This window comes from Perissodus microlepis, chromosome 22 (assembly GCF_051167445.1).
Source record: "Perissodus microlepis isolate ML-2025 ecotype Zambia chromosome 22, ASM5116744v1, whole genome shotgun sequence".
Classification (NCBI taxonomy): Eukaryota; Metazoa; Chordata; class Actinopteri; order Cichliformes; family Cichlidae; genus Perissodus; species Perissodus microlepis.
The window spans coordinates 28,684,430-28,707,221 of record NC_140481.1 but is presented as its reverse complement, the minus strand read 5'-3'; the positions used below and the strand labels follow the sequence as shown (position 1 = coordinate 28,707,221).

Sequence of the window (22,792 nt, the reverse complement as noted above, 5' to 3'; positions counted from 1 at the left end):
AAACATTTCCTTAAAAGGAGAGTGAGAGAGGGGGGTGACCGTTAACTCAGGATGTAGTATGTATGTCACCGCATTCCTCTACACATCTGGTTCCAACTCACGAGCTCTCCTATCTTAAATGAAGCTACAACTAAACAATAATCACAAAACTAAAAAATCTCTTATCAAGTAGGCTAACCACGTTATTACATTAATGCATGTAAGGTGAACTAGCAAACACCGTGGTAGTTACATGCGGCTGCCTTATTGTTTGATGGCAGATACTCCCTTCACCCTGGCCAAAAAGGCTAAAATGACCAAAGAAAAAGTGGAAAACAGTTAAACATGAGAGGTTTTTGGACAAAGTTTGTGTTTTTTTCCATTGTTTAAGCACTGCTTCCAGCCAAGAGTGATGCCATATATGCCCCATAGCTGCAGAAAAGGCTAACATTGTTATCTTTTTACAAAAAAACCAGCTGAACATGAGAGGTTTTTGGACCAATTTTGTGTTCTCCATTCTTTAAGCACCGGTTTGAGCACCGTTTAAGCACCGGCACCATTTCAAAAGTACCGGTTTGGCACCGGTATCGGATAAAACCTAAACGATACCCATCCCTAGGAATTGATTTTCAATTGCTCTTAATTTCAGGGGACTTTCCAACCTGTTGGTTAAAAAGAGCCAAAAGAAAATCCTCATCGATCTTGGAGTAAAAACTAGATGCTTTTATTAGAATATACACTGATAATGCTTACTGTCCTGTCATTGTAAACCAGTCAAAATACATAAATAACACATTGTGATCATGCTGAAGACCAGAGACAGCAGTCCAGGTGTCAGGTGGGATAAAGGAGCTGGAAACATCACCTGATAAAGAAAAAACAGACAACAGACTGAATGAATAAAAGAAGGCTCCTTCATTGCACATTTTTCACCAATCACAAGCCTCTTCTTTCACTCTAGACTTCTGACCAATCACCGATCAGGATAAATTGCACTACTGTACTGTCCATCCCCTCATCCAGGGTACAGTGATAGAGAAGTGTGTGCTGACGTTTGCTGTTGTTGCCACTTTGTAAAGTTTGAGGGTTCTAATAAGGGTCAGTGTTGCCAGATTGGGTTGATGCTCAAAATCAAGATAGACGTTATCTATCAATCTAGCTCTCTCTTTCTGGCTCTCTCTCTCTCTCTCTCGTTCTCGATAAAAAACTTAATAACAGCATTACATAATCATTAAATAGCAGACCGATCATCTATGCTGCAAATGAAATACAAATGGACAGTAAACAGGGTTTATCTAAATCGTTACAAAAGGGTTTAATGTATATATTTTTTTATAAGGTGCTTCTGAATTCTGAATACTTTTTTTTCTAAACAGGTTCTTCATCAATCAGCCTATTATTGCTTCCTACATCTGCTTTTTGAAAAACTCCTAAAGGCGCTTTTAAGAGCCACGTCAGTCTGTTTGTATCTGTTCTTACTGCTGTCCTTATTGGTCTGTCTCTCTGTTTCTATCTGCATTTTTGTCTCTTTAACTCTTCAGCTTTTTTTTTTTTTGTCAGTGTGCTGGTTAACCTATAATTTGCCTTTTGTCTGTCTGCTGCCTTTTCTGTGTGCAATTATTCTTTGTTTCAACATGACACGCCCCAAATTCAGGCCCTGTACATCTTGCCAGACTCCCAATCAGGCAAGCAGAAGAACCTGCTGTGTCTGCTTCGGAAGTCTGTCCACCAAAAAGAAGCTAAAAGAAAAAGTAGAATCATTGGATAGCCAGTGGGGGCAAGTTGTCTTGAAAAACAGAAATGTTGACCGGATAATTGATTCTGCCCGTATTGCAGTAAGTAAAAATTATTTTGTTTCATATATTATCATTAAGCTGTTATAAGATGTTGCTGGCACATTAACACAGCTCATCATATGTGCTTTTGAGAACATGCAACATTATTTTATCTACATTTTGCTAAAGACAAACAATTACTTGAACTCTAGTACATCAGTGGTGGCTGTATGTATTCATATCAGTATGAATGTGTAAATGGCCTGTATTTGTATAGCGCTTTACTTAGCCCCTAAGGACCCCAAAGCACTTTACACTACATTCAGTCATTCACCCATTCACACACACATTCACACACTGGTGATGACAAACTACATTGTAGCCACAGCCGCCCTGGGGCGCACTGACAGAGGCGAGGCTGGCGGACAGTGGCGCCACCAGTAGGCAACGGGTGAAGTGTCTTGCCCAAGGACACAACGACCGAGACTGTCCGAGCCGGGGCTCAAACCGGCAACCTTCCGATTACAAGACGAACTGCCAACTCTTGAGCCATGATTGCTGTGTGTGAATGCTTAAATGGAAACTTTTAAGAAGCTGGTGTGAATATGGGTGAATATTGCATGTTGTATAAAGTAGAGATGGCACGATACCACTTTTTTATGTCCGATACCGATATCATAAATTTGGATATCTGCCGATACCGATATGAATCCGATATAGTGTATTTTTTAATCAATAAAACGTTTTTTTAATATCTTGCTGCATTTTGTATAAGTTTACACTCAAGTTTAAATAAATACCAACACTAAAGCTATTCTGTTATACCTGTATGTAAAAAATACACTGCGCCCAAAATATTTCATAGTTCAGCAAAACCAATCAATCTAATAAACTTAAACCTACTCCATCCTCCCTATTCTGGTATTTTAAAGAGTACTTAGCAGAAATATTAAGCAACCTAACTAATAGGGTTGCAAACTCCCAGCAAAAAAAAAAAAGGGAACCACCCCCCACCCTCCACCTCACGATGCTTAATCGATGTAATCAAATTTAATTTGATGCAGGGGGAAAAATGCACAGAAATAAATTATTTTTCAAGAATAATTAAATAGATTCAACATCTTTCTTCAACAGAATTGCAGACTGCACAGATGGTACCTTCCCAAAGGAAAAAGTAGTATAGCTTACTAGGGTATATTAGACTTAATAGTTACTATATACAGTAATGGACTACTATATATTTTACATCAGATTAAAACTTTGGGTGTAAGATTCAGATAATTATTTATTAAAAGCTAGACATTTTAAATGAGAATAAGAAAGAAAAGTATGTCTTTGTGCCCCCTTTTCCCTGTTCATGCCCTATTGGCCCCCCTGGCTAAACTTTGCTAGATCCGCCCCTGCACAGTTACCAGCTACGTAGAAAAAGATCCTGGTGTAGAAAGTAATATAAAATAAATTCTAACAACAGCTTATCAAGCTTAATAGTGCTGCTGTTGTTCAACTGCTGGTTTCCTCTTTCTGGTGAGAAGTGGGCCAAAAACTAAGAAGAGAGACGGACTCGCACAGAAAAGCCGATCAGCTGATCATTAAGCAGTTTCAGATTGAAGTAGCAGCAGGAGAGAGAGAGAGAGAGAAGCAGTCGCTCCATATATCGGTTGTTAAGCTTAACGCTAAAATGCTTTACAAACATTCAGAGATGAACTTACACACTTGCTTTACTTCTCTCTGGGATAACTTCCTCGGAGATGAAATGCTGGTTTGGTAGCGAAGCTACAAATACACACAGCTGCTCTATCACGTGATGCATACTGCTGCTACGTGCTAGGTTATGAGCCGAGTTACGCCGTGTAGCAAGTTTTGTGAGGTGCTTTTTTGATATTTAATGGATCGGATTACATTTTTTATTTCTCGCCGATATCCGATCCAGTAATTTGGGTCAGTATCGGACCGATACCGATACGTAATATCGGATCGGTCCATCTCTAGTATAAAGCACTTTTAGTGCTCCACGAGAGTAGAAAAACGCTATATAAGAGTCATTTTGTTTACCATTTAACAACAGGCTGTGTTTGACTAATTTGTGCCAACTATTTTTTTTTAAATTAATTTCAGGTGCGGAAACTTGAGGCTATAGGCTACAAGCCCATTTTATTTATTGGCAAAAAAGACAAGGTTTCACATAAGTGGGTAGCAGATGTTATTACCTATTTGGACCCCACTTCTACTACAAGAAATTTCCTGGAGAAGATGCAGAGGGCTTATGAATTTATACTGTCTAAGGGTAAGAGTGAAGTCTGTTGTATACTTTCAGTTCAGGTAATTAATACTAATTAATATAGCAACATTTCACAACAAGTCGTCTCAACTTGCTTTCACAATCAAAATACTTCATTAATCTTTAAGCAAATTGTGTAAGTATATTTTAACAGAGGTGGAAAGAGTACTAAAATATTTTACTCAAGTAAAAGTACTATTACTTTGCTGAAATTTTACTCAAGTACAAGTAAAATTACCTGTCTAAAAATGTACTCAAGTAAAAGTAAAAAGTAGCTCATTTAAAATGTACTCAGAGTAAAAGTTACATAGCTACTTTTCTGTCAGCAGGAGGACAGCCGCTTCTGAGTAGTGCAAAAAAAGACAGTGGGATATAAATCTCAAAGTAGTTCTTTTTTAGTGAAAAGAAAAACTTTACAAATTAAAGTGCAGTGGCAGTTAAACTGCAAGTATATACATGAAAATGGATAATGGTCACCAAACCAATCAACCAAACTGTCAGGTATCACAGTGTTTTCAATACAAAACCATATCATTCTTTCACATGAGAATGTGTTCTAAACTGTCAAATAAGAGAACAAGTACTGAACTGAACGGCAGCTGCTTTAAAAATGTTTTTTAATTTTTTAAACTTGGCCCTGCCCTACTGTACCTCTAGATTAAAGTTCCTTTGTATCCATCCTAGAGTGTTACTCTCTGAACTTCCTGTTAATTTCAAGGTTCAAGGTTCTTTATTTGTCACATGCATAGTTATACAAGTATAACACACAGTGAAATGTAGCCTGACACGCTCCTCGACATGTGCAAAAATGGGGGGTAGAGGAAGAACATATATATATATATATATATATATATATATATATATATATATATATATATATATATATATATATATATATATATATATATATATATATATATATATACACACACATTGGGTGAATGTGCAGTAGTAGCAGCAAGCAGGTGAATTCTGTACATTAATATGAATAGACATCTGACTATTTTACAGAATAGACAATATAAACATATTTTTAAAATTAAAGGAATTTGGAATGTACATTGTGCCTTGGTTTAGAGTGTCTGGAAGAGAGTCCTGTCTCAGTCAATTATAGATGATGTGAGAGGGCGGGTGTGTGTGTGTTTAGGGCCCGGATGGCTTGGGGATAGAAGCTCCTCTTGAGTCTCTCTGTCCTTGCCCGGATGATGCAGAACCTTCTACCAGATTGCAGAAGTTGAAACAGTTTGTTGCCAGGATGGGACGGGTCCTTCAGTATCTGCGCTGCTCTAGTCCGGCATCTCCTGGTGTAGGTGTCCTGAAGCAGGGGGAGAGCAATCCTGCAGCAGAGTTCTGCTGTACGGATCACTCTCTGGAGAGCTTTTTGGTCCTTCACACAGCTGTTCCCAAACCACGATGTCATGTTCTGTGTGAGGATGCTCTCCACAGCGCCTGTATAGAAAATCCTGAGGATCTTTGGAGAGACCCTGAACTTCCTCAGTTGTCGTAGGTGATACAGGCGCTGCCTAGCCTTTTTGGTCTGGACCTGAATGTGGGCAGCCCATGTCAGGTCTGAGGAGATGTGGACACCAAGATATTTGAAGGACTGCACCCTCTCCACTGGAGCTCCATTGATGATAATGGGCTTGTAGTCTCTGTGCTGACCCCTTCTGAAGTCCACCACCAGCTCCTTGGTCTTGCCGACGTTCAGCTGGAGGTGGTTGTCCTGGCACCATGATGCCAGATTCTTCACTTCATCCATGTAGGCCGCCTCATCGTTGTTGGAGATGGCACCCAACACCACTGTGTCGTCAGCAAACTTCACAATGGTGTTGGAGCCATGGGTGGCCACACAGTCTGAAGTGTAGAGGGAGTAGAGCAGTGGCGAGAGGACACATCCCTGAGGTGCTCCTGTGTTGATGGTGATGCTGTTAGAGACGCATCTACCCACCCTCACCACCTGAGTTCTGCCAGTGAGGAAGTCCAACACCCATGCACATAGACGGCTGTTAAGTCCCAGATCCCTGAGCTTTGTGAACAGTCTGCAGGGCACTATTGTGTTAAACGCTGAACTGTAATCAACAAACAGCATTCGCACATAGTTACCCTGTTTCTTGTCCACGTGGCTGAGGGTGGTGTGCAGGACGTGGGCGATGGCATCCTCTGTGGATCTGTTTGATCGGTAGGCGAACTGCAGCGGATCTGTGGTGTCTGGGATGGAGGAGGAGATGATGTTCTTCAGCAGCCTCTCAAACACCTTCATTACTACCGAGGTCAGTGCAACTGGCTGGTAATCGTTCAGGGATGAGGGTTTGCTGTTCTTGGGCACAGGGATAATGGTGGATCTTTTGAAGCATGTGGGGACCACAGACTTCGCCAGGGACTCGTTGAAGATGTAAGTGAACACACCTGCTAGCTGGTCAGCACAGCAGCGCAGCAGACGGCCGGTGATGCCGTCTGGCCCCACCGCTTTCCTTGTGTTCACTCTCCTCAATGCCGCTCGGACGTCATGCTCCGCGATGCTGGTCACCGGTCTCTCGCTGATGACGTCACTGTCCTCGGTATTCAGGCGGTAGATAGCATTAGCCGCCTGGCTAACCTCGAAACGGGCGTAGAACTGATTCAGCTCGTTGGTGAATGCAGAGTCGGCGTTGATCAGTGCAGTGTCCCTGGCTTTGTAGTCCGTAATGGTGCGTAGTCCGTGCCACATACTCCGTGTGTCGCCCTGGTGGAAGCGGGACTCCACACGCTCCCGGTACCGGCGTTTGGCATCTCTCACCGCGCGCCGCACGCCGTATGAGGCCGCTTTGTAGGCGCTCATATCGCCAGTGGCGAGACCCGCGTTGTAGGAGGCGGTCCTGGCGTTTACTGCAGTGCGGATCGATCTGTCCATCCACGGTTTCTGGTTTGGGAATGTGGTGACCCTCGCAGTGGGGATAATCTCCTCCGCTAGCATATTGACGAAGCATACTGCTACTTCCGTAAACTCGTTGATGTCGACTGCGCATGCTCTGAACATGTCCCAGTCGACGTCGTTGAGTGCGTCCTGTAGCGTAGCTTCTGATTGGGCAGTCCACCGTTTTACCTCCCTCGTGGTTACGTCTTCCCTCCGTATGTTTTGTTTATACTGGGGAATGAGGAAGATGGCGTTGTGGTCAGACTTTCCAAAAGCCGGGTGTGAGACAGCTTTGTAGCCCTGCTTGTATGGCGTGTAGCAGTGATCCAAAATTCGATCCCCTCTCGTTGGACACGAGACATGCTGGTAAAAGTTTAGCATGACTTGTCTGAGGTTCGCTTTATTAAAGTCTCCTGCTACAATGAGGGCTGCGCCCAGGTCCTTGTTTTGAAGCGAGCTCAGCACATCATGTAATTCGGACAAAGCCATGCCTGTGTCCGCTTGGGGTGGGATGTTGACCACCGTGGCGATGACCGAGGTGAATTCACGGGGCAGATAGAAAGGGCGGCACTTAATGCTCAGGAACTCCAGATGTGGCGAGCAGCCGCTGGAGAGAGTAGAAATGCTCCTGGCATCACACCACTTTCTGTTTACCATGAAACACACTCCTCCACCTTTGGTTTTGTTCGACTCTGCCGTTCTGTCCGCGCGGAGCACAAAGAATGAATCCGACGGAGTAACGGCACGGTCCGGCACGGTGGGGGTCAGCCATGTCTCCGTGAAGCACAGAATGTTGCAATCCCTCATGTCACGTTGGAAGGTGACCCTTGCTCTTAGGTCATCGAGCTTGTTCTCCATGGATTGTACGTTGGCCAGTAGGATACTGGGCAGTGGTGCGCGATGCGCCTGCTGTCTCAGTCTGTTCCTAATGCCAGCGCGTTTCCCCCGGCGCTTCTTTGTTCTGCACCTTGGATGAGCGGCCCGTCCTTTGTTGTTCTCCGCGCCGCGTAGAATCTCTGGCGGCCAGGAAGGGTCGGGTTTAAAAGTGTCCAAGATTAGATGTGCAACCTTGTCACCGATGTTTACAAGTGATCCGCTGTCGTATACTATAAGACTAGAGGATTTTGGGATGTAAACCAGAGCAAAAAATAAGTAAAAAACAAGAACAAGTTTTTTTGAGGAGCAGTTGATTTTCAAAGTTAGTAGAGTTCATCCTTGCTCACTTTGCAGTGAACAGTAGTCCAGCACAGCTAAAGAGACGCTCGAAGGCAGCTGAGGCAGGCAGGCCAGTGTTAAGTTTGAGAGAAAGTTTTTTGACGTCCCTAATAAGACATCAATGCATTACATAGCTACCGCTGGTAAATTATACCAATATACCTCGTGTTTTTTTTTTTTATTGGACAGTAACAGCCTAGTTAACGGGAGGTTGCAAGTGCTAATTAACAAGTAACAGAAGTCAGCTGTCTTTGACTAATCTAAGGTAAGTGAGCGCTCTGTTATTCTTTTGCCTGCAGTGTGAACATATGTGGGTTAAGTAAGAAAGTAGCCGCTTCTGTCTTTAATTTAACTATTTTTTAAAATAAATTATTATTATTAACAAACAGGAAAAACGTAGGTAAACACATTTTCTTTTGGCAATTTACCAACCCAGTAAAAAAAAATGTAAGTTGCGTGGACAACAACGTGCCCGATTACAGCAAGTTGCTAGTACCAACCAACGTTATCTGTGTTCTTCACAGATGTCTTAACGTAATGTGATTAATTTGAACACAGCCTTTTTGCTACCATAACGGTACGAGTTGTATTTAACTTACCTCTACATGCTTGCGCAGGTTTGATGTGGAATTTTTAAAAGCTGCTAACTCGGTCTCTCTGGGCAAACACAGCTTACACTGCATAATAAAGCTGTTGCCTTTCTTGCACTGGAAGCCGAAATGGTCCCTTAAATACGGCCAGGGGTTCACATCTGTTTCTTCGAGTTCAGGGTCAGCAGAATTCGACGGGGCTTCTTTTTTCACTGGATCCGTAACACCGATGTCAGACTCCATCTTTAACGTGACCTTAGCGCCAATTTGTTCTACTACCCATCATTCCCTGCAGTATTTCCGAAGAGCAATGTTTTTTTTTTTTTTTTTAAATTTACTCAGTAACCGGTGTGATTGAAAACGTAGCGAACTACAATACTTTTTAAAAAATATACTTAAGTAAAAGTAAAATTACAGACTTGAAAAATTACTTTAAAAAGTACAAATACACAAAAAAACTACTCAATTACAGTAACGCAAGTAAATGTAATTCGTTACTTTCCACCTCTGTATTTTAAGGTCATTAAATAACCATTGAAGGATATGTTATCAAAGGCTACGTTCACACTGCAGGTCTTAATGCTCAATTCTGATTTTTTGATCAAATCCGATTTTTTGTCTGCTTGTTCACACTACAAATAAAATATGACAGCAAACGCGCTCTAGTGTGAACGCTCAAAGCGGCCCGCATGCGCAAACGAAGATGTCACTCACAACGTGCTCTGTTTAGACCCAGAGCAAACAATATTGTTTGACTGATGGCCCTTAATACAAAGACTTCGGACTTTACGTTTCCCAATTTTGCTTTAAGTTAAAAAGTTATTTTGCTATTTACATATGGCCTAATATTTATCCTTATTGCTGTTTTAGAGGAGCGGTGCTTCAAAGGATAGTTGCAGATTTCTGTCAGAATCTGCAGATTATACAGTACAAATAAAATGTTCACGTTTCTCCAACGTTGTCTTCCCAACAGTTTCACTAACATCTACACTGGATGGCCTGGAAGCGTTCACAATGTCTTCTCCGGAGCTGATAATTAGCGTCTGTCTTGTGTCAGTGACGTAGAATACGGATTTAATGCGACCTGACCGTTCAAACAGCAGTCGCTTTCTAAAACATCAGATATGTATCGGATTCAGTACCACATACGAAAGTGACCCGGGTCGGATTTAAAAATATCGGATTTGTGCTGTTCACACTGTCATAGCATGATCGGATATGGGTTGCATAGGGTCAAAAAAGTCGGATTTGATGCGCTTTCGCCTGCAGTGTGAACGTAGCCAAAGTGTAGTTCCTGCTAATTATAAGGCCTTTTTTGTGAAAGATTTTTATGAAAGTAAATATGTTTTATAGGAACCTCCACACCAGTGCAACCCAATACCCCCACAGAACAGCAGCTTGTGCAGTCCAAGAATGCCACCAAGGAGCATTGTGCCGACGAACAGACCCACATCAAAGAGCACGCAGAGATCCCCAGTGAAGAACAGGCAGAGACCCTGATCAACAAGCAAGCAGAGAGCCTCGCCAAGGAGCAGCCTGAGATGACCACCCAGGAACAACAAGCTTCTAGGCTCCTCGAGGAGCACCCAAAGAGCCTGTCAGACGAGCAGACAGAGACTGATTTTGTTCTCAATCTTGTTCCTTTATCTCCTTCTTCTGTTCCATCCTCCCAGTCTTTCCAAAAAAAGAAGAGAGACAGAAGCACCTCACAAACAACCTCTCCCACCTCTCCACCACCTTTTAAACCCGCAGACCAGCCATCTCTGCAGTCTCTTCATCCACCTGCTAGCCACGCGATCTCCCAGTCCTTAAGTCTGGGTGGCCAACATGAAAATAAGAAGAGAAAGAGTAAGTATTGCTTTGCATGGTATGTCTTGAGATTTTTAAGTTTCTTACCCGAAAATGATGCATATGTTGTCCTAGAGAACTAACAAACCATTGCAAAGTATTATTCACTAGTTATTTAGCTGCATTTTGGTGTACACTATAAAATGACTATAATTAAATATGGTCAATCCCTTACTTTAGTTAAGAGGACTTTGTAATTCAACTTGATTTGACTGAGAAAACTAAAACGCATTTTGAGAGAACATTTTAGTTTCTCTCAAAAAATAGGATATGCGTTTATATAAACAAGGTCTGGTGGCCCTAAATTGCAAAATGAAGGGGGAATTTTTTTGTTAATGTGTTGGTCCTAAGTAAAACTATAGTGTTACACAGAAATGATTCACAATTTATAGTATGTACTTTAAAAAAAACACTCAACTGAGGTGGGTTCACTTTATGACCCCAGAGGACAAATGGATTATGGCAATCAGGAAGACATTACAAATTTTGACTTCTTGAGTGAAAACTCATATTTGATTTCTTGTGTATACAGAGTCTTATGTTTTCTTAAATGTAATTTTTTATTTCTTAGGCTGTCGAAGATGTAGTAGGCAGAAGGTGTTCCAGTTTGAAGCAGTCACTGAGAGCAGGATAAATGAGGTAATACTTAAAATGTTTTAATTTGCTTTTCAGTAGACGTTTTACAGTAAGCCTATCTCAAGTTGTTTTCATACATGCACTACAGCCATGAACTGTGATACACGGGGAAATTCAAATGTACTTTTGAGATTAGTGAAGGGAAATGATTAATGGAATTACATTAAAAGATTGTATTTCATGTGTATGTTCTTAAAGAATTCTGCAAAATGAATCACAGACATTGAATACTTGCTACATCTAAGCAGCAAAAACCTACATGGCTAACATAGAAATGACTGTATATGAGGAAGGATCAAAGTGTTTTCTGTGTAAGACTATATCTTCAGTTGGTCTTGTTGAATCAGGATCATAGAAAGCACAATTTATAGATCCTGATAGATGCTGACCAGCCCTGTCTCACTGTAAATAGTAGATAATCATGTGTAGTTTGAAGTGTTTAAATGGACACAATTCTAACAATTAATAATGGGATGATATTGATTATGTCAGTGTATGATGTTACAAGTACTTAAAACTTTCAGAAGAAAAGAACATAGCCAGAGTCAAAAGCAAATGGACGCAGTAAACTAAACCTGTGATCAAAATAATTTTTTGTAAATGCCACAACTGGATACATGCTTTTCAAATTCCTATTATTATTTTTTTTTATAAACGGAAATGCCTTACATACACATACCTACACATCTATTAATGTGTGTTTACATCGGTCTGTGTGTGTCTCAGGTGTGCACACTGGATTACACACAAGCTTTATGAAGACACCTATCCATTAACCATGTTATTTAACGATTGCCTCTCTGATTCCTTCTGTCTAGGGGAACGCAGAAGTAAAAGTGTGTTGGTTGCTTTGCTCTGTTTGGTAAGAAGCTCTTGATATTTCATTCTCTGAGAATGTTCTGTTTCCATCTATTACCTTGTTGGAGCAGAAATGAAAATGGAAAACCAGGTGTTTTGTCACGTCTTACTTCTCGCTTTTTTTTTTCCTATTCTATCTCGATTATTTAATCAATTAAGGATTATTGGAAAGTTTCTTGCCATCTTTGTGGAATCATAAAATAAAAAATTTAATACGAAATATTTTTGAAACGGTTCAGAAAACACACGTAGTGTCTCACTTAGATGCAAAAGTACTGGGAATTATTCCAGCTGGACTGTGCTGTGACCATGAGAGCACTCACATTAATGGTAAGAAATATATGAAAGCTATGAGGAAACTTACAAAGTGGAGAGAATATGTCCATGTCTTGCACAGATTTATGTGTGCCAAAGGATAAATTGCCTAAGCAGTGGAGGAAGTATTCAGATTCTTAACTTTCCAAAGAAGTACTAATATCACACTGTGAAAGCTTTCAGTTGTTTTGCATCCTGTATTTCTAGCATTACAATTGTGTGACAGCAATGCATCTTTACAAATTAAAGAGAAAACAACAGCCTTTAGAATGATCAAAAAGAAATTAATTATCACATTTGGACAATTTTTATTTTCACTTCACAGAAAGGATATTATGAAATGTTAAACTGAAAAACAATAACTAAATCTTTCATATGTGTTGAGTGTAACTGTACACTAGTGTTTTGTTTGTAATCCATCTAAATTACAAATAGTGTAGCAGAAGCTAAAAATATCCATAAAAATGACAATTTGCATTTTAGCACAGTACTTAAGTAAATGTATTTATCATGTTCCACCTCTGGTGTTAAACATAAAAAGCATGAAGTAATCCCCAACCTGATATTAATGTTTTTGGTGTTGTTTCTTTCAATAATTATATTTTCCAATGGGAAAATCTGGGATGACACGTGGGAGCCGGCCAGTGAATTTCAACACCACTTTGCCATGCCAGATGTGCCACCTCCTTCAGCCACTGAGGAAGTCTTTTTATGATGTTGTGATGTTTGTTTTTCCATGTTACAAACAAGTAACATATAATGTCTGAAAACTGCAGTTGTGTACTGTCTACAAGGAACAGTTTCAGAAATATGTGGAACCGAAGGTCCATACATCCAGATGTCACATTGATCTTCTCTGTTCACAGACAGGATATGTTCATTTTCAGCAGTTTGATTGTTTAGAAATGTTAGACAAATATTTATACTTGTTTAAATGCATTGTGTTACGTAAAAAAATACTTTATCTTATGTTGTTAACTACAATAGTAGTTCTGTGTTCTTAACTTCAATGTTTTTGTACAGCATTTATATTTGCTACATTCTTTAAAAAGTGAGTGTAGACTGTTAAAATTGTTACGGTGAATATGACCCGCAGCTAGCAACTGAATCCATAAACCCATCAGTCTGTTTCCCTTTGTTTCTCATATGAAGTTGTTATTATAAACATGTATTTTGTTTAGTTTGAAGTATGAAGGCTGGTGAAATTGTACTGAGTACTGTCAATGAAAAGTAAAATAAAAAATCAAAGGTTTATTGAGATGTGAGAACTTGTAGTACTTTTTTATGTTGAGACTGAAAGTTTCCATTACTAGTAGTATAAACTTTCATAATTTTCTTAGATGCTCAACATTGACTTGGCATTGGTCCACCCACACTGTTATATAACTCCATTCTCTATGCAAATATTATTTTTTCTGTTTTGTACATATAATGTATACATAGAACACAAAAAATGTTTAATTGCACTACCAGTAATTATTTCAAGTTTGATGTCCCCACAAATAATAAGCATTTTAGATTATGTACACATATTTTCAAATTAAAATCAACATTGAATGTGGCTTTGTCCCATTACCATTGACAACATTGTTTTGAGTATTTTAACTACATTGATTATTAGAGGGTTAAGTCAACCCTCTGAGCTGTAACAGCACTTAACTCTGTATTTCGGAAATATTTCATTTTTGGCTTTAGAAGATTACTAACAAATACTGGCCGTCACAGGAGAAAGGGAATTAAGCTGTTTCTGTAGAGAGATACGACCTGAACTAAAATTTAGGGTTAGGGGCCAGTACAACAGCAAAACTGCTTAAAGAGATTGGAGCCAGAGGCAGGCTATAAGAAAATTAGCTAACACTGCTGAGTGGGCCAATCACTGGCTGTGGTTAAGGAGGGCTGAGATCACTTGGGCAGTCAGCTAGCCGCGACACACATGCCCAGAACTGATCAAACCGTGGTGGAGCTACCTAAGCAGAGGGCATCAAAAGGGTAGAAAACCTAACACTATACTTTGTACTGTGATAAACCAGAAGCCTTGTTGACTGATACAGCTGTCTCAGGGCCTCCTGGGGCTGTGCAGTTAACCTCATGGTAGTCAAACATAAGGGAGGAATGTAAAAACGTTCTGCTCTTCTCCCCTCACCTCTTTTTCCTGTTTGTGGGAGGCAGTGGAGAGGTAGAGGGTACAGCCCGATCCGGGCAGGGGGGTATGGAATGCCAGATCAGATGCCCCATTTCCGGCTCTCCTCTCTCCTCTCTCCTATCTTATCTCTTTTCTCTTACTTTTCTCTTTCACCTTTTCTATCTCTTTAAGAAGTGAGGCTCTTTAAGCACTAAAGAGCTAAATAGTACTTCTCGTTTTGCAGTGAATTGATAGAAGAAAATAAATTGTAGAAAAATAAACAGAAAAAAGTAGAAGAGAAATAACAATTTCACATCAACCAGTGACACACCCCTGGGCGTGATCAACCCTGGCAGGGCCTCCATTTATGAGGGTGTCTACTGGTAAGGGCCAAAACACCCAATGAATCCAAGGCCTACTACTGATGATGTGTCACAATATTTTAATATTATAATCTGGATTTGGTCTTTAATCCCTAAACCTATCCAAGAACTTTAAAAGAAACTAAAAAATGGCAAATAGCTTTTGATAAAAGACCAAAAGACACTGTGAAGTTGATGCACACAACAATTTGTCCTCCTGATGAAGTTTCCAGACTGCCTTTCCTCATATTGGCCATCCATCTAGTCCTTTTGTGGAATAAATTTATGTGCTGTATGTGTCACAAATAGCTAAATTTCATCTGGTGTGGGCTGTAGTATTGAAAGGGTTGCATAATAAGAAATTGTTTTTGTTTTTAAAATAGATTTCTACATTCTTTTTCACAAATTACTTACATAATTTGCAGCCATTTTCAGTTGTTACATATCAAGTCTACAGTCATAACTATATTAAACAGAAATGTGTTTTATGTCTTTGTCATGGAAACATAAATGTCGCTAAATTTTAACTGTGGTGACAAAATGATCCATTGAAACTGCATGAAAACATCAAACTGACAGTTATTTTTCAGCTTTATTTGATTGTGTTCATTGGTAACCTAAAAAAAAATAAATTACAATGATACAGACAATTTCAGGACATTCGGTGGGGATAAAATGACAATGATGTTGGTCCACCCCAACACACTGTAGGCCTAGTAACCACTGGATCAATTAAGACAGTAAATTTGAAAAAAATATGGTTGAGCACATCGCTGTACAACTGGAACTAAACAAAAAAAGTTATATATTTAAAAGTTAATTTGTGGATCAGGGTTGTTGTGACATAATCAGCTGAACTGCCTACTGTACTGTAGTATGATTATTTTAAAAATAAGCACAAGTACTACTAATGCACTCTAACATTATTGATACTGTTGATACTAATGATACATACCATGAAAATATACTTAACATGTACATCAAAATACTCAAGAATGAAAAATATCACCTGTGACAAGCATACTTGAAATTTGCTTACAAAGTTCTATGAATCACATTTCAATATGTCTTGTAAATTCTGCGAGCCAAAAATATATTACAGTAACTTAACATGACAAAAATGTAAAAAGTACAAAATCTCCCTCTGATACATACCAGTCTACTGTTCTGTATTACCAAAATGCATGTTTAAAGACAGTGTAACAGGCTCTACGAATGACATTAAATACAAATGTGCCAGCTGTCTTTGTAAAAAACTATATGCATTGATGTGATGAAGTCTTGGGAATGCACTGTCAATGACTGTTCTATGGCACACATGAAACAATTTGGGTCCCGAGCAATAAACCTACTAGGTAGTTGATATAAGTTTGAAGACAAACTTATATATTACAGATATTTATTACCGACTTTAATCAGAAAATTCAGAGTCACTGTAAAAGTCATCATCGGAAGTATGATCAAGGTTAATGTTCTTTGCTCCTGACAAAACTTGCATATAACACTGTCTTGCGTGCAGCTTCTTTTGTTTCACATTATGTCGTTTTCTGAGGATGATGCTCTGTAGACCTCTCAAACCCTCCTCACTTAGGCCACAATGCGAACCTTAAAAATAGAACATATAATTTAGTCTGCTTTACCGCCTTCAGAAACAGTCAGTGTTTTGTATATATTACTTAAATACATACGTTTAAATATCTCACTGGAAAACAGGCCGGACAGCTCTTTTATTGCCATGATGATATCGAATGCCCTTCTCTTTGTTGTAAGGCTGACAGAGTCTGAAATGCATTTATAACAAAGTTATAAATCAATTCACAAAGAACGTCTGAAGTCGTAAATGATTTTAGGTTAACACCTGAAGCTTAGGGTTTCATTATATGTCAGATATGATGAAAGTAGACAACATATTTGTACAACTACCGCTGTGTGCTCGCTGCCACGGCCAAGCTGTGTCACCAGACAGAATTTCTTCCAAGCACAGAGTCAAAGGAGCTTGCAAAGAAAAGCGTCTGGACTTCTTTAAGTTGCTTGAAGATGTTTCACCCCTCATCCGAGGAGCTTCTTCAGTTCTAAGGTCAAATGGTGGGGAGTCCCAGATTTCCAGAGGGTGATGGGAGTCAAAGAGGAGGTACTGGTCCGTGTGTGTGGGCTTCCGGTAAACTTCGATGTTGAGGTTGCCATTCTCTTCAATGTGCACAGCGCAGTCCAGGAAAGGCAAACAGTTATCCTTTGTGTCTTCCCTGGTGAACTTGATGTTTTTATCCACAGCGTTAATGTGCGCAGTGAAGGATTCCACTTCTTGTGTCTTGATTTTGACCCAGGTGTCATCTACATATCTGTACCAGTGGCTGGGTACTCTTCCTTTGAAAGAGCCAAGAGCCTTCCTTTCCACTTCCTCCATGTAAAGGTTGGCTACAATAGGTGACACGGGGAAACCCATGGCACAGCCATGTTTTTGTCTGTAGAAGCCTTGGTTGTATTTGAAATATGTAGTGGTGAGGCAGAGGTCTAACAGTGTGCAGATCTGATCGGGTGTGAAGTTGGTCCTGTCTTCCAAGGAGCTGTCTTCTTGTAGTCGTTTTCTGACAGTCTCCACGGTGGGTATGCAAGTGAAGAGAGAGACTACATCAAAGGACACCATGGATCCAGGGTAAGTCCTGGGCCATCTGACCTCAGGAATTCGCATGATAAGGTGGGGCCAGGTTTCACAATGAGCTCACCCGAAACCCTGGCTGATTGGGACCCACACCCAGTTTCACACCTTGGCTCAGGCGATTAGAGGATCATCAGGGGGTCCTTTTGTCCCTCTGTGGGGGGATACTCCCACTAGGTTTAAATCTGGGACTCCCCACCATTTGACCTTAGAACTGAAGAAGCTTCTCGGATGAGAGGTGAAACGTCTTCAAGTAACTTAAAGAATTCCAGACGCTTTTCTTTGCAAGCTCCTTTGACGACGATGACCTGGATGACTGAGAACCTTCACAGACACACACACAGATGCACATACACACACAGATAAAATACAAATTACACAAAATGTTGATGTGCAAGTGTTCAGATAAAGTGATTAAAGTCAGAATTTCATGCCTCACATTTGAAATCGTGGGCTTTAGCATGAAAAACTGAAAGAAATGGATTCATGCTAAGAAGGTGCTGGATTCTGGACAGCTTTTTGTTACTCTTTCAAGATATGGCCAATACTTGCAGGTAACATCCATACAAAAAAAAGTGATATGTCTATTGGCCAGCTTTTGTTGCAGGTACAAGGGATAAGCATAAATTTCACCCCTGTACATATTTAGAGCACTGAGCAGCACTCCATGCCTACACACTGCAAGCTCCTCATCCACCTTGCTGCTGGATCTTTGGGAGGTCTCTCTGGCTGCTGACCACACCCGTCCACAAACACCTCATCCGGAGACCTAAAATGCATTAAATAGCTGGTGACAGTGTCTTTTCACAATCTCTTCAGCAGAGTGTTAAAGGTTACCATAATTATGTCTATGTAATTAGAGTGTTCAATCTTACATGTCTGGATGTGCTGTGTATGTAGTCCACAAATCTTCCCACATCTTCATCCTTTGCTATGAAGGCGTCTTCAAAGATGCCGTGTTCCTCAGATCTGAACAAAATAGCAATACAGTATACTTTATGGTGTCATACAGTCCAAAGTTAATTGGTGCACCTTATAGTCACATTTTCTGATATAAACATTGGTATTACACATATTTTTGCTGTACCTAGCTACATTCTTGAAACGGTAATGCTTGCGGTTTCCATCCACTGAAATTGCAAGCATGTCTGGGGCACATGCATGACATGTGAAGGGATCCTCCTTTAAAATCTTGTCTAATTCATATCTCACGGCTTCCCACTCAAAAAAACCTTTCTGAAAGCCATCTGCAGAGATCTTTCCCGTCTGGTTTAAAATGAAAGACATAAACAGAAAACAACTACGCTACAAGTGACTTTTAAATCCTGAATAACACAGAAGAACCATACTATAAAGGATGCATAAACTAAAATGCTCACACGGCCAAAATGAAGAGTTCGTTGATCAAGCATTTTTAAAAATGCTTTGCAGGAGAGTCCGGGTGATGCCATCTTCATTTCTTCAAATGTAAAGAAGACATCTGTTGCGTACAAAGTAGAAAAGTGAAGGGTAGCGGGCCAGTAATCACTTCGATTTAGGTCATCTACTCCAGCAGTCCAAGAAGCTTCACATGTCTCACACCTCAGCTCTGGCATGCTGAGATCGTAACGTCCTAGAAAAGTGAAAAACTCATGACTCCAGACAGTTACCTCCTTGTGAGGAGGTAACTGTCAGCCACATTTTGTTACTGCACTAACATAATGTAATGAATGCCATACTTGCTAGGGGGAGCATTCAGTTTTATGAGATAATTCTGTGGTTTATTTAATGTCCTTTTGTGTCAAAACAAACAAATGACTTTCCTGTTTCTCTTTAGAGATATTTCAATTAATTAATACGTTAAATTTATGGATTTGTGTCCATACAATCTATATCTTCAAATTATCTTGTATGAAAGAGTACTGACCCTTATGTAACTGACTCCGGATTGATCTTGGCCTCGCATAGAGTTGGTTTCCATCTTTGTCTCTTTTTTTTTCCATTTTACTGTTGATTCAGGTGGCTTCACAGGTACTGGAGCTTCCTCTTGCTTCGGCTCACCAAGCATGTCATCGAGGTGTTGGAGCTCATCAATTTGTTCCTGCTGATCAGTCAGATTATCTAGGACCCTTAAAGGATCTTGAATTTCGGAGTCACTCATGGCAGAAAGCAGAACAAAAAACAAACAAACAAACAAACACACACGCACACACACACAAACAGAATAATCACACAAGACAGAGACCAACAGAGCGGGGCAGAAACAGAGAGACAGACCAATAAGGACAGCAGTAAGAACAGATACAAATAGACTGACGTGGCTCTTAAAAGTGCCTTTAGGAGTTTTTCAAAAAGCAGATGTAGGAAGCAATAATAGGCTGATTGATGAAGAACCTGTTTAGAAAAAAAAAAAGTATTCAGAATTCAGAAGCACCTTATAAAAAAATATATACATTAAACCCTTTTGTAACGATTTAGATAAACCCTGTTTACTGTCCATTTGTATTTCATTTGCAGCATAGATGATCGGTCTGCTACTTAATGATTATGTAATGCTGTTGTTAAGTTTTTTATCGAGAACGAGAGAGAGAGAGAGAGAGAGAGCCAGAAAGAGAGAGCTAGATTGATAGATAACGTCTATCTTGATTTTGAGCATCAACCCAATCTGGCAACACTGACCCTTATTAGAACCCTCAAACTTTACAAAGTGGCAACAACAGCAAACTTCAGCACACACTTCTCTATCACTGTACCCTGGATGATGATATGTGATAAGCTTGACTTGATTGGCTAACAGAAACTAATTTGGCTAACTTACGGCACATGTGGTGTGGCAACATATATGCAATTAAATGTTAAGTCATTCGCTGTTCCATGAAATTGCTAATCTTAACCCATAGAACTGCTAAAAGCAACTTTGTGAGCTCACTGTTTCATTTTTTTTTTTTTTTTAAATAAGAAAAATAATTTTTAAAAATCTACAGATTCAGATTCTTACTTACCGGTGGTATGATCGAGTACGGTGATGTCACTGCCGCTCATCTAATATGATAAAAAAAAATCTTTCTCAAAAATAAACAAGTGATTCGCCGTGAATTCTTTAACAGCACCGAAAATGTTTTGCCTAATAAAAAAGCTGTTCTTTTTTATTTGTTTAATTTTATTTTATTTAATACGTAAGAGCGTGATTATCCAAAGCAGACGGTAAAATGACTGCATGTATTCAGAGGAGTTAACAATAATAATAACTTTATTTATAAAGCGCTTTCAAACAAAGTGCTGTACAACTAAAGGGATAAATAAAATAAAAGCGATACATAGCAATACAGGTAAGAGACACAATACAAATGAAAAACAATAAAAATTTAAAAACTAAAAGCCATAGAATTAAGACATATAGGATAAGGTGAACAAATGTGTCTTCAACTTAGTTTTAAAAACCTCCACAGAGCATGCCTGCCAAATATCTTGAGGGAGGTTGTTCCACAGAAACGGGGCATGAAAAGAAAAAGCATGCGCTCCAATTGTCTTTTTTCTGGCTCTAGGAACTTTAGAAGGCCAGAGTCCTGAGATCATAGAGCACGAGATGGCACATAATGGTGTGAAAGGTCGGAGAGGTATGTAGGTGCCAATCCGTTTAAAGCCTTGTAGGTAAGCAGCAAGACCTTAAAATCTGCTCGAACCTGACAAGGTAGCCAATGCAGAGATCTCAGAACAGGGGTAATGTGCTCAAATTGGAGTTGGAGAAGATATGTTACAGCTGTAGCAGAATGATCGACAGGTTAAAAATGTAAATGGTTTCCAAATATGAAAAGGATTGTAGAACAGTTTATAAAACCGGTGCAATAAATTCACCCAATCGCTAGCTGTGCCATTACCCAGCATACATCACTCACTGCATCAATGCAATAACCGATACAAAAGTAACAGCCTGTAATTAGTTGTATCTGCAGTAATTTTCTCTCAGGTAGTTGCCTGCATTATATAATTTATTGTGTTCCGTATAGGTCATTACAATGTGATTTGGAAAATGTCTAAATATACTGACAACAGGCACTTCCGCGGCAATCTCTTGTCGTCAATAAACAACGTTTAAGGAGCGCTATAGTATTCAATAGGAGGACCCTTCACGTCAATTCCCGACGCGAAGGGGGTACCCTGCTCGTTGATAAGTGAAGCAGAGGGAGCCTGACCATGCGTCACACATTTGACGAGTTGGGAGTGAGAACGTGTTATTCTGAGATAGGATATTTCTAATTTTAGAGATGTTGCACAAATGGAAGAAAGCAGTCTTACATATTTGTTTAATATGTGCATTGAAGGACATGTCTTGGTCAAAAATGACTCCAAAGTTCCTCACAGCGTTACTGGAGGCCAAGGTGATGCCATCCAGAGTAAGAATCTGGTTAGATACCATATTTCTAAGATTTTCAGGGCCGAGTACAATAACCTCAGTAACACGCAACAAGTTTTCCAGGTCTTTATGTCTTTAAGACATTCCTGCAGTTTATCTAAATGGTGTGTGTGTTCATGGATAGATAGAGCTGCGTGTCATCTGCATAGCAGTGAAAATTTATGCTATGCCTTCTGATGATACTGCCTAAGGGAAGCATGTATGTAAACAGAATTGGTCCTAGCACTGAACCCTGTGGAACTCCATAATTAACCTCAGTGTGTGAAGAGGACTCTCCATTTACATGTACAAATTGGAGTCTGTTAGATAGATATTGTCAGGGTCCTGGGTCTCCTGACCTAGTGTTTTCAGTTCATTGTGATTTTTGTATTATGTCAGGTTCATTTGAGATTTATTCTATGCTTCCTGGGTTTTGATCCCCTGCCCCTCTTGTTTCTCTGTGCACTCTGTTCTGTGTTTAAGTCTTCTCTGTCCATTTGTTCCCCCTGTGTTGTTGCCTTCTATGTCTCGCTCTGTGTGACTGTCTATATAGTGATGTGAGTTATCGTGGTTTGCTCCCACCCCTTGTGTTCCATGTTTTCATCTTCCCTTTGTGTATTTCTTCATGTTCTCTCTCTCTCTCTCTCTCTCTCTCTCTCTCCCCAGGCTGTCTCTGTGTACTTCCTGTGTTATGTTTAAGGTCCATGTCTTGGTTTCAGCGTTTTCAGTTTCGTGTCCTTCCTGTCCTGTCAAGTGTAATTGTCCTCAGCTGTGTTCCTTGTGTGCTTCCACTTCCCTCATTACCCTCTGTGTATTTATGTCAGACTCTCCCTCTGTTCCCTGTCGCGTTCTCCCTCATGCTGTGTGGATTTTTCCTCTGTGCTCCTCATCTC

The 22,792-nt window shown here is 40.0% G+C and overlaps 2 protein-coding genes across 2 annotated transcripts in view; one reads left to right on the top strand and one right to left on the bottom strand.

The window, feature by feature from the left end:
- Positions 1–22,792, bottom strand: part of LOC146363413 (major histocompatibility complex class I-related protein 1-like) — a 228,372-nt gene that overhangs the window by 57,983 nt on the left and 147,597 nt on the right. The window lies entirely within an intron of this gene.
- On the top strand, positions 1,614–13,645 carry LOC146363423 (uncharacterized). The gene is made up of 6 exons (XM_084919852.1): positions 1,614–1,814; positions 3,870–4,038; positions 10,084–10,578; positions 11,150–11,217; positions 12,033–12,076; positions 12,997–13,645. Exons 1-6 carry the CDS (start codon positions 1,614–1,616, stop codon positions 13,100–13,102), a joined length of 1,083 nt encoding a protein of 360 aa, XP_084775978.1. The 3' UTR covers positions 13,103–13,645.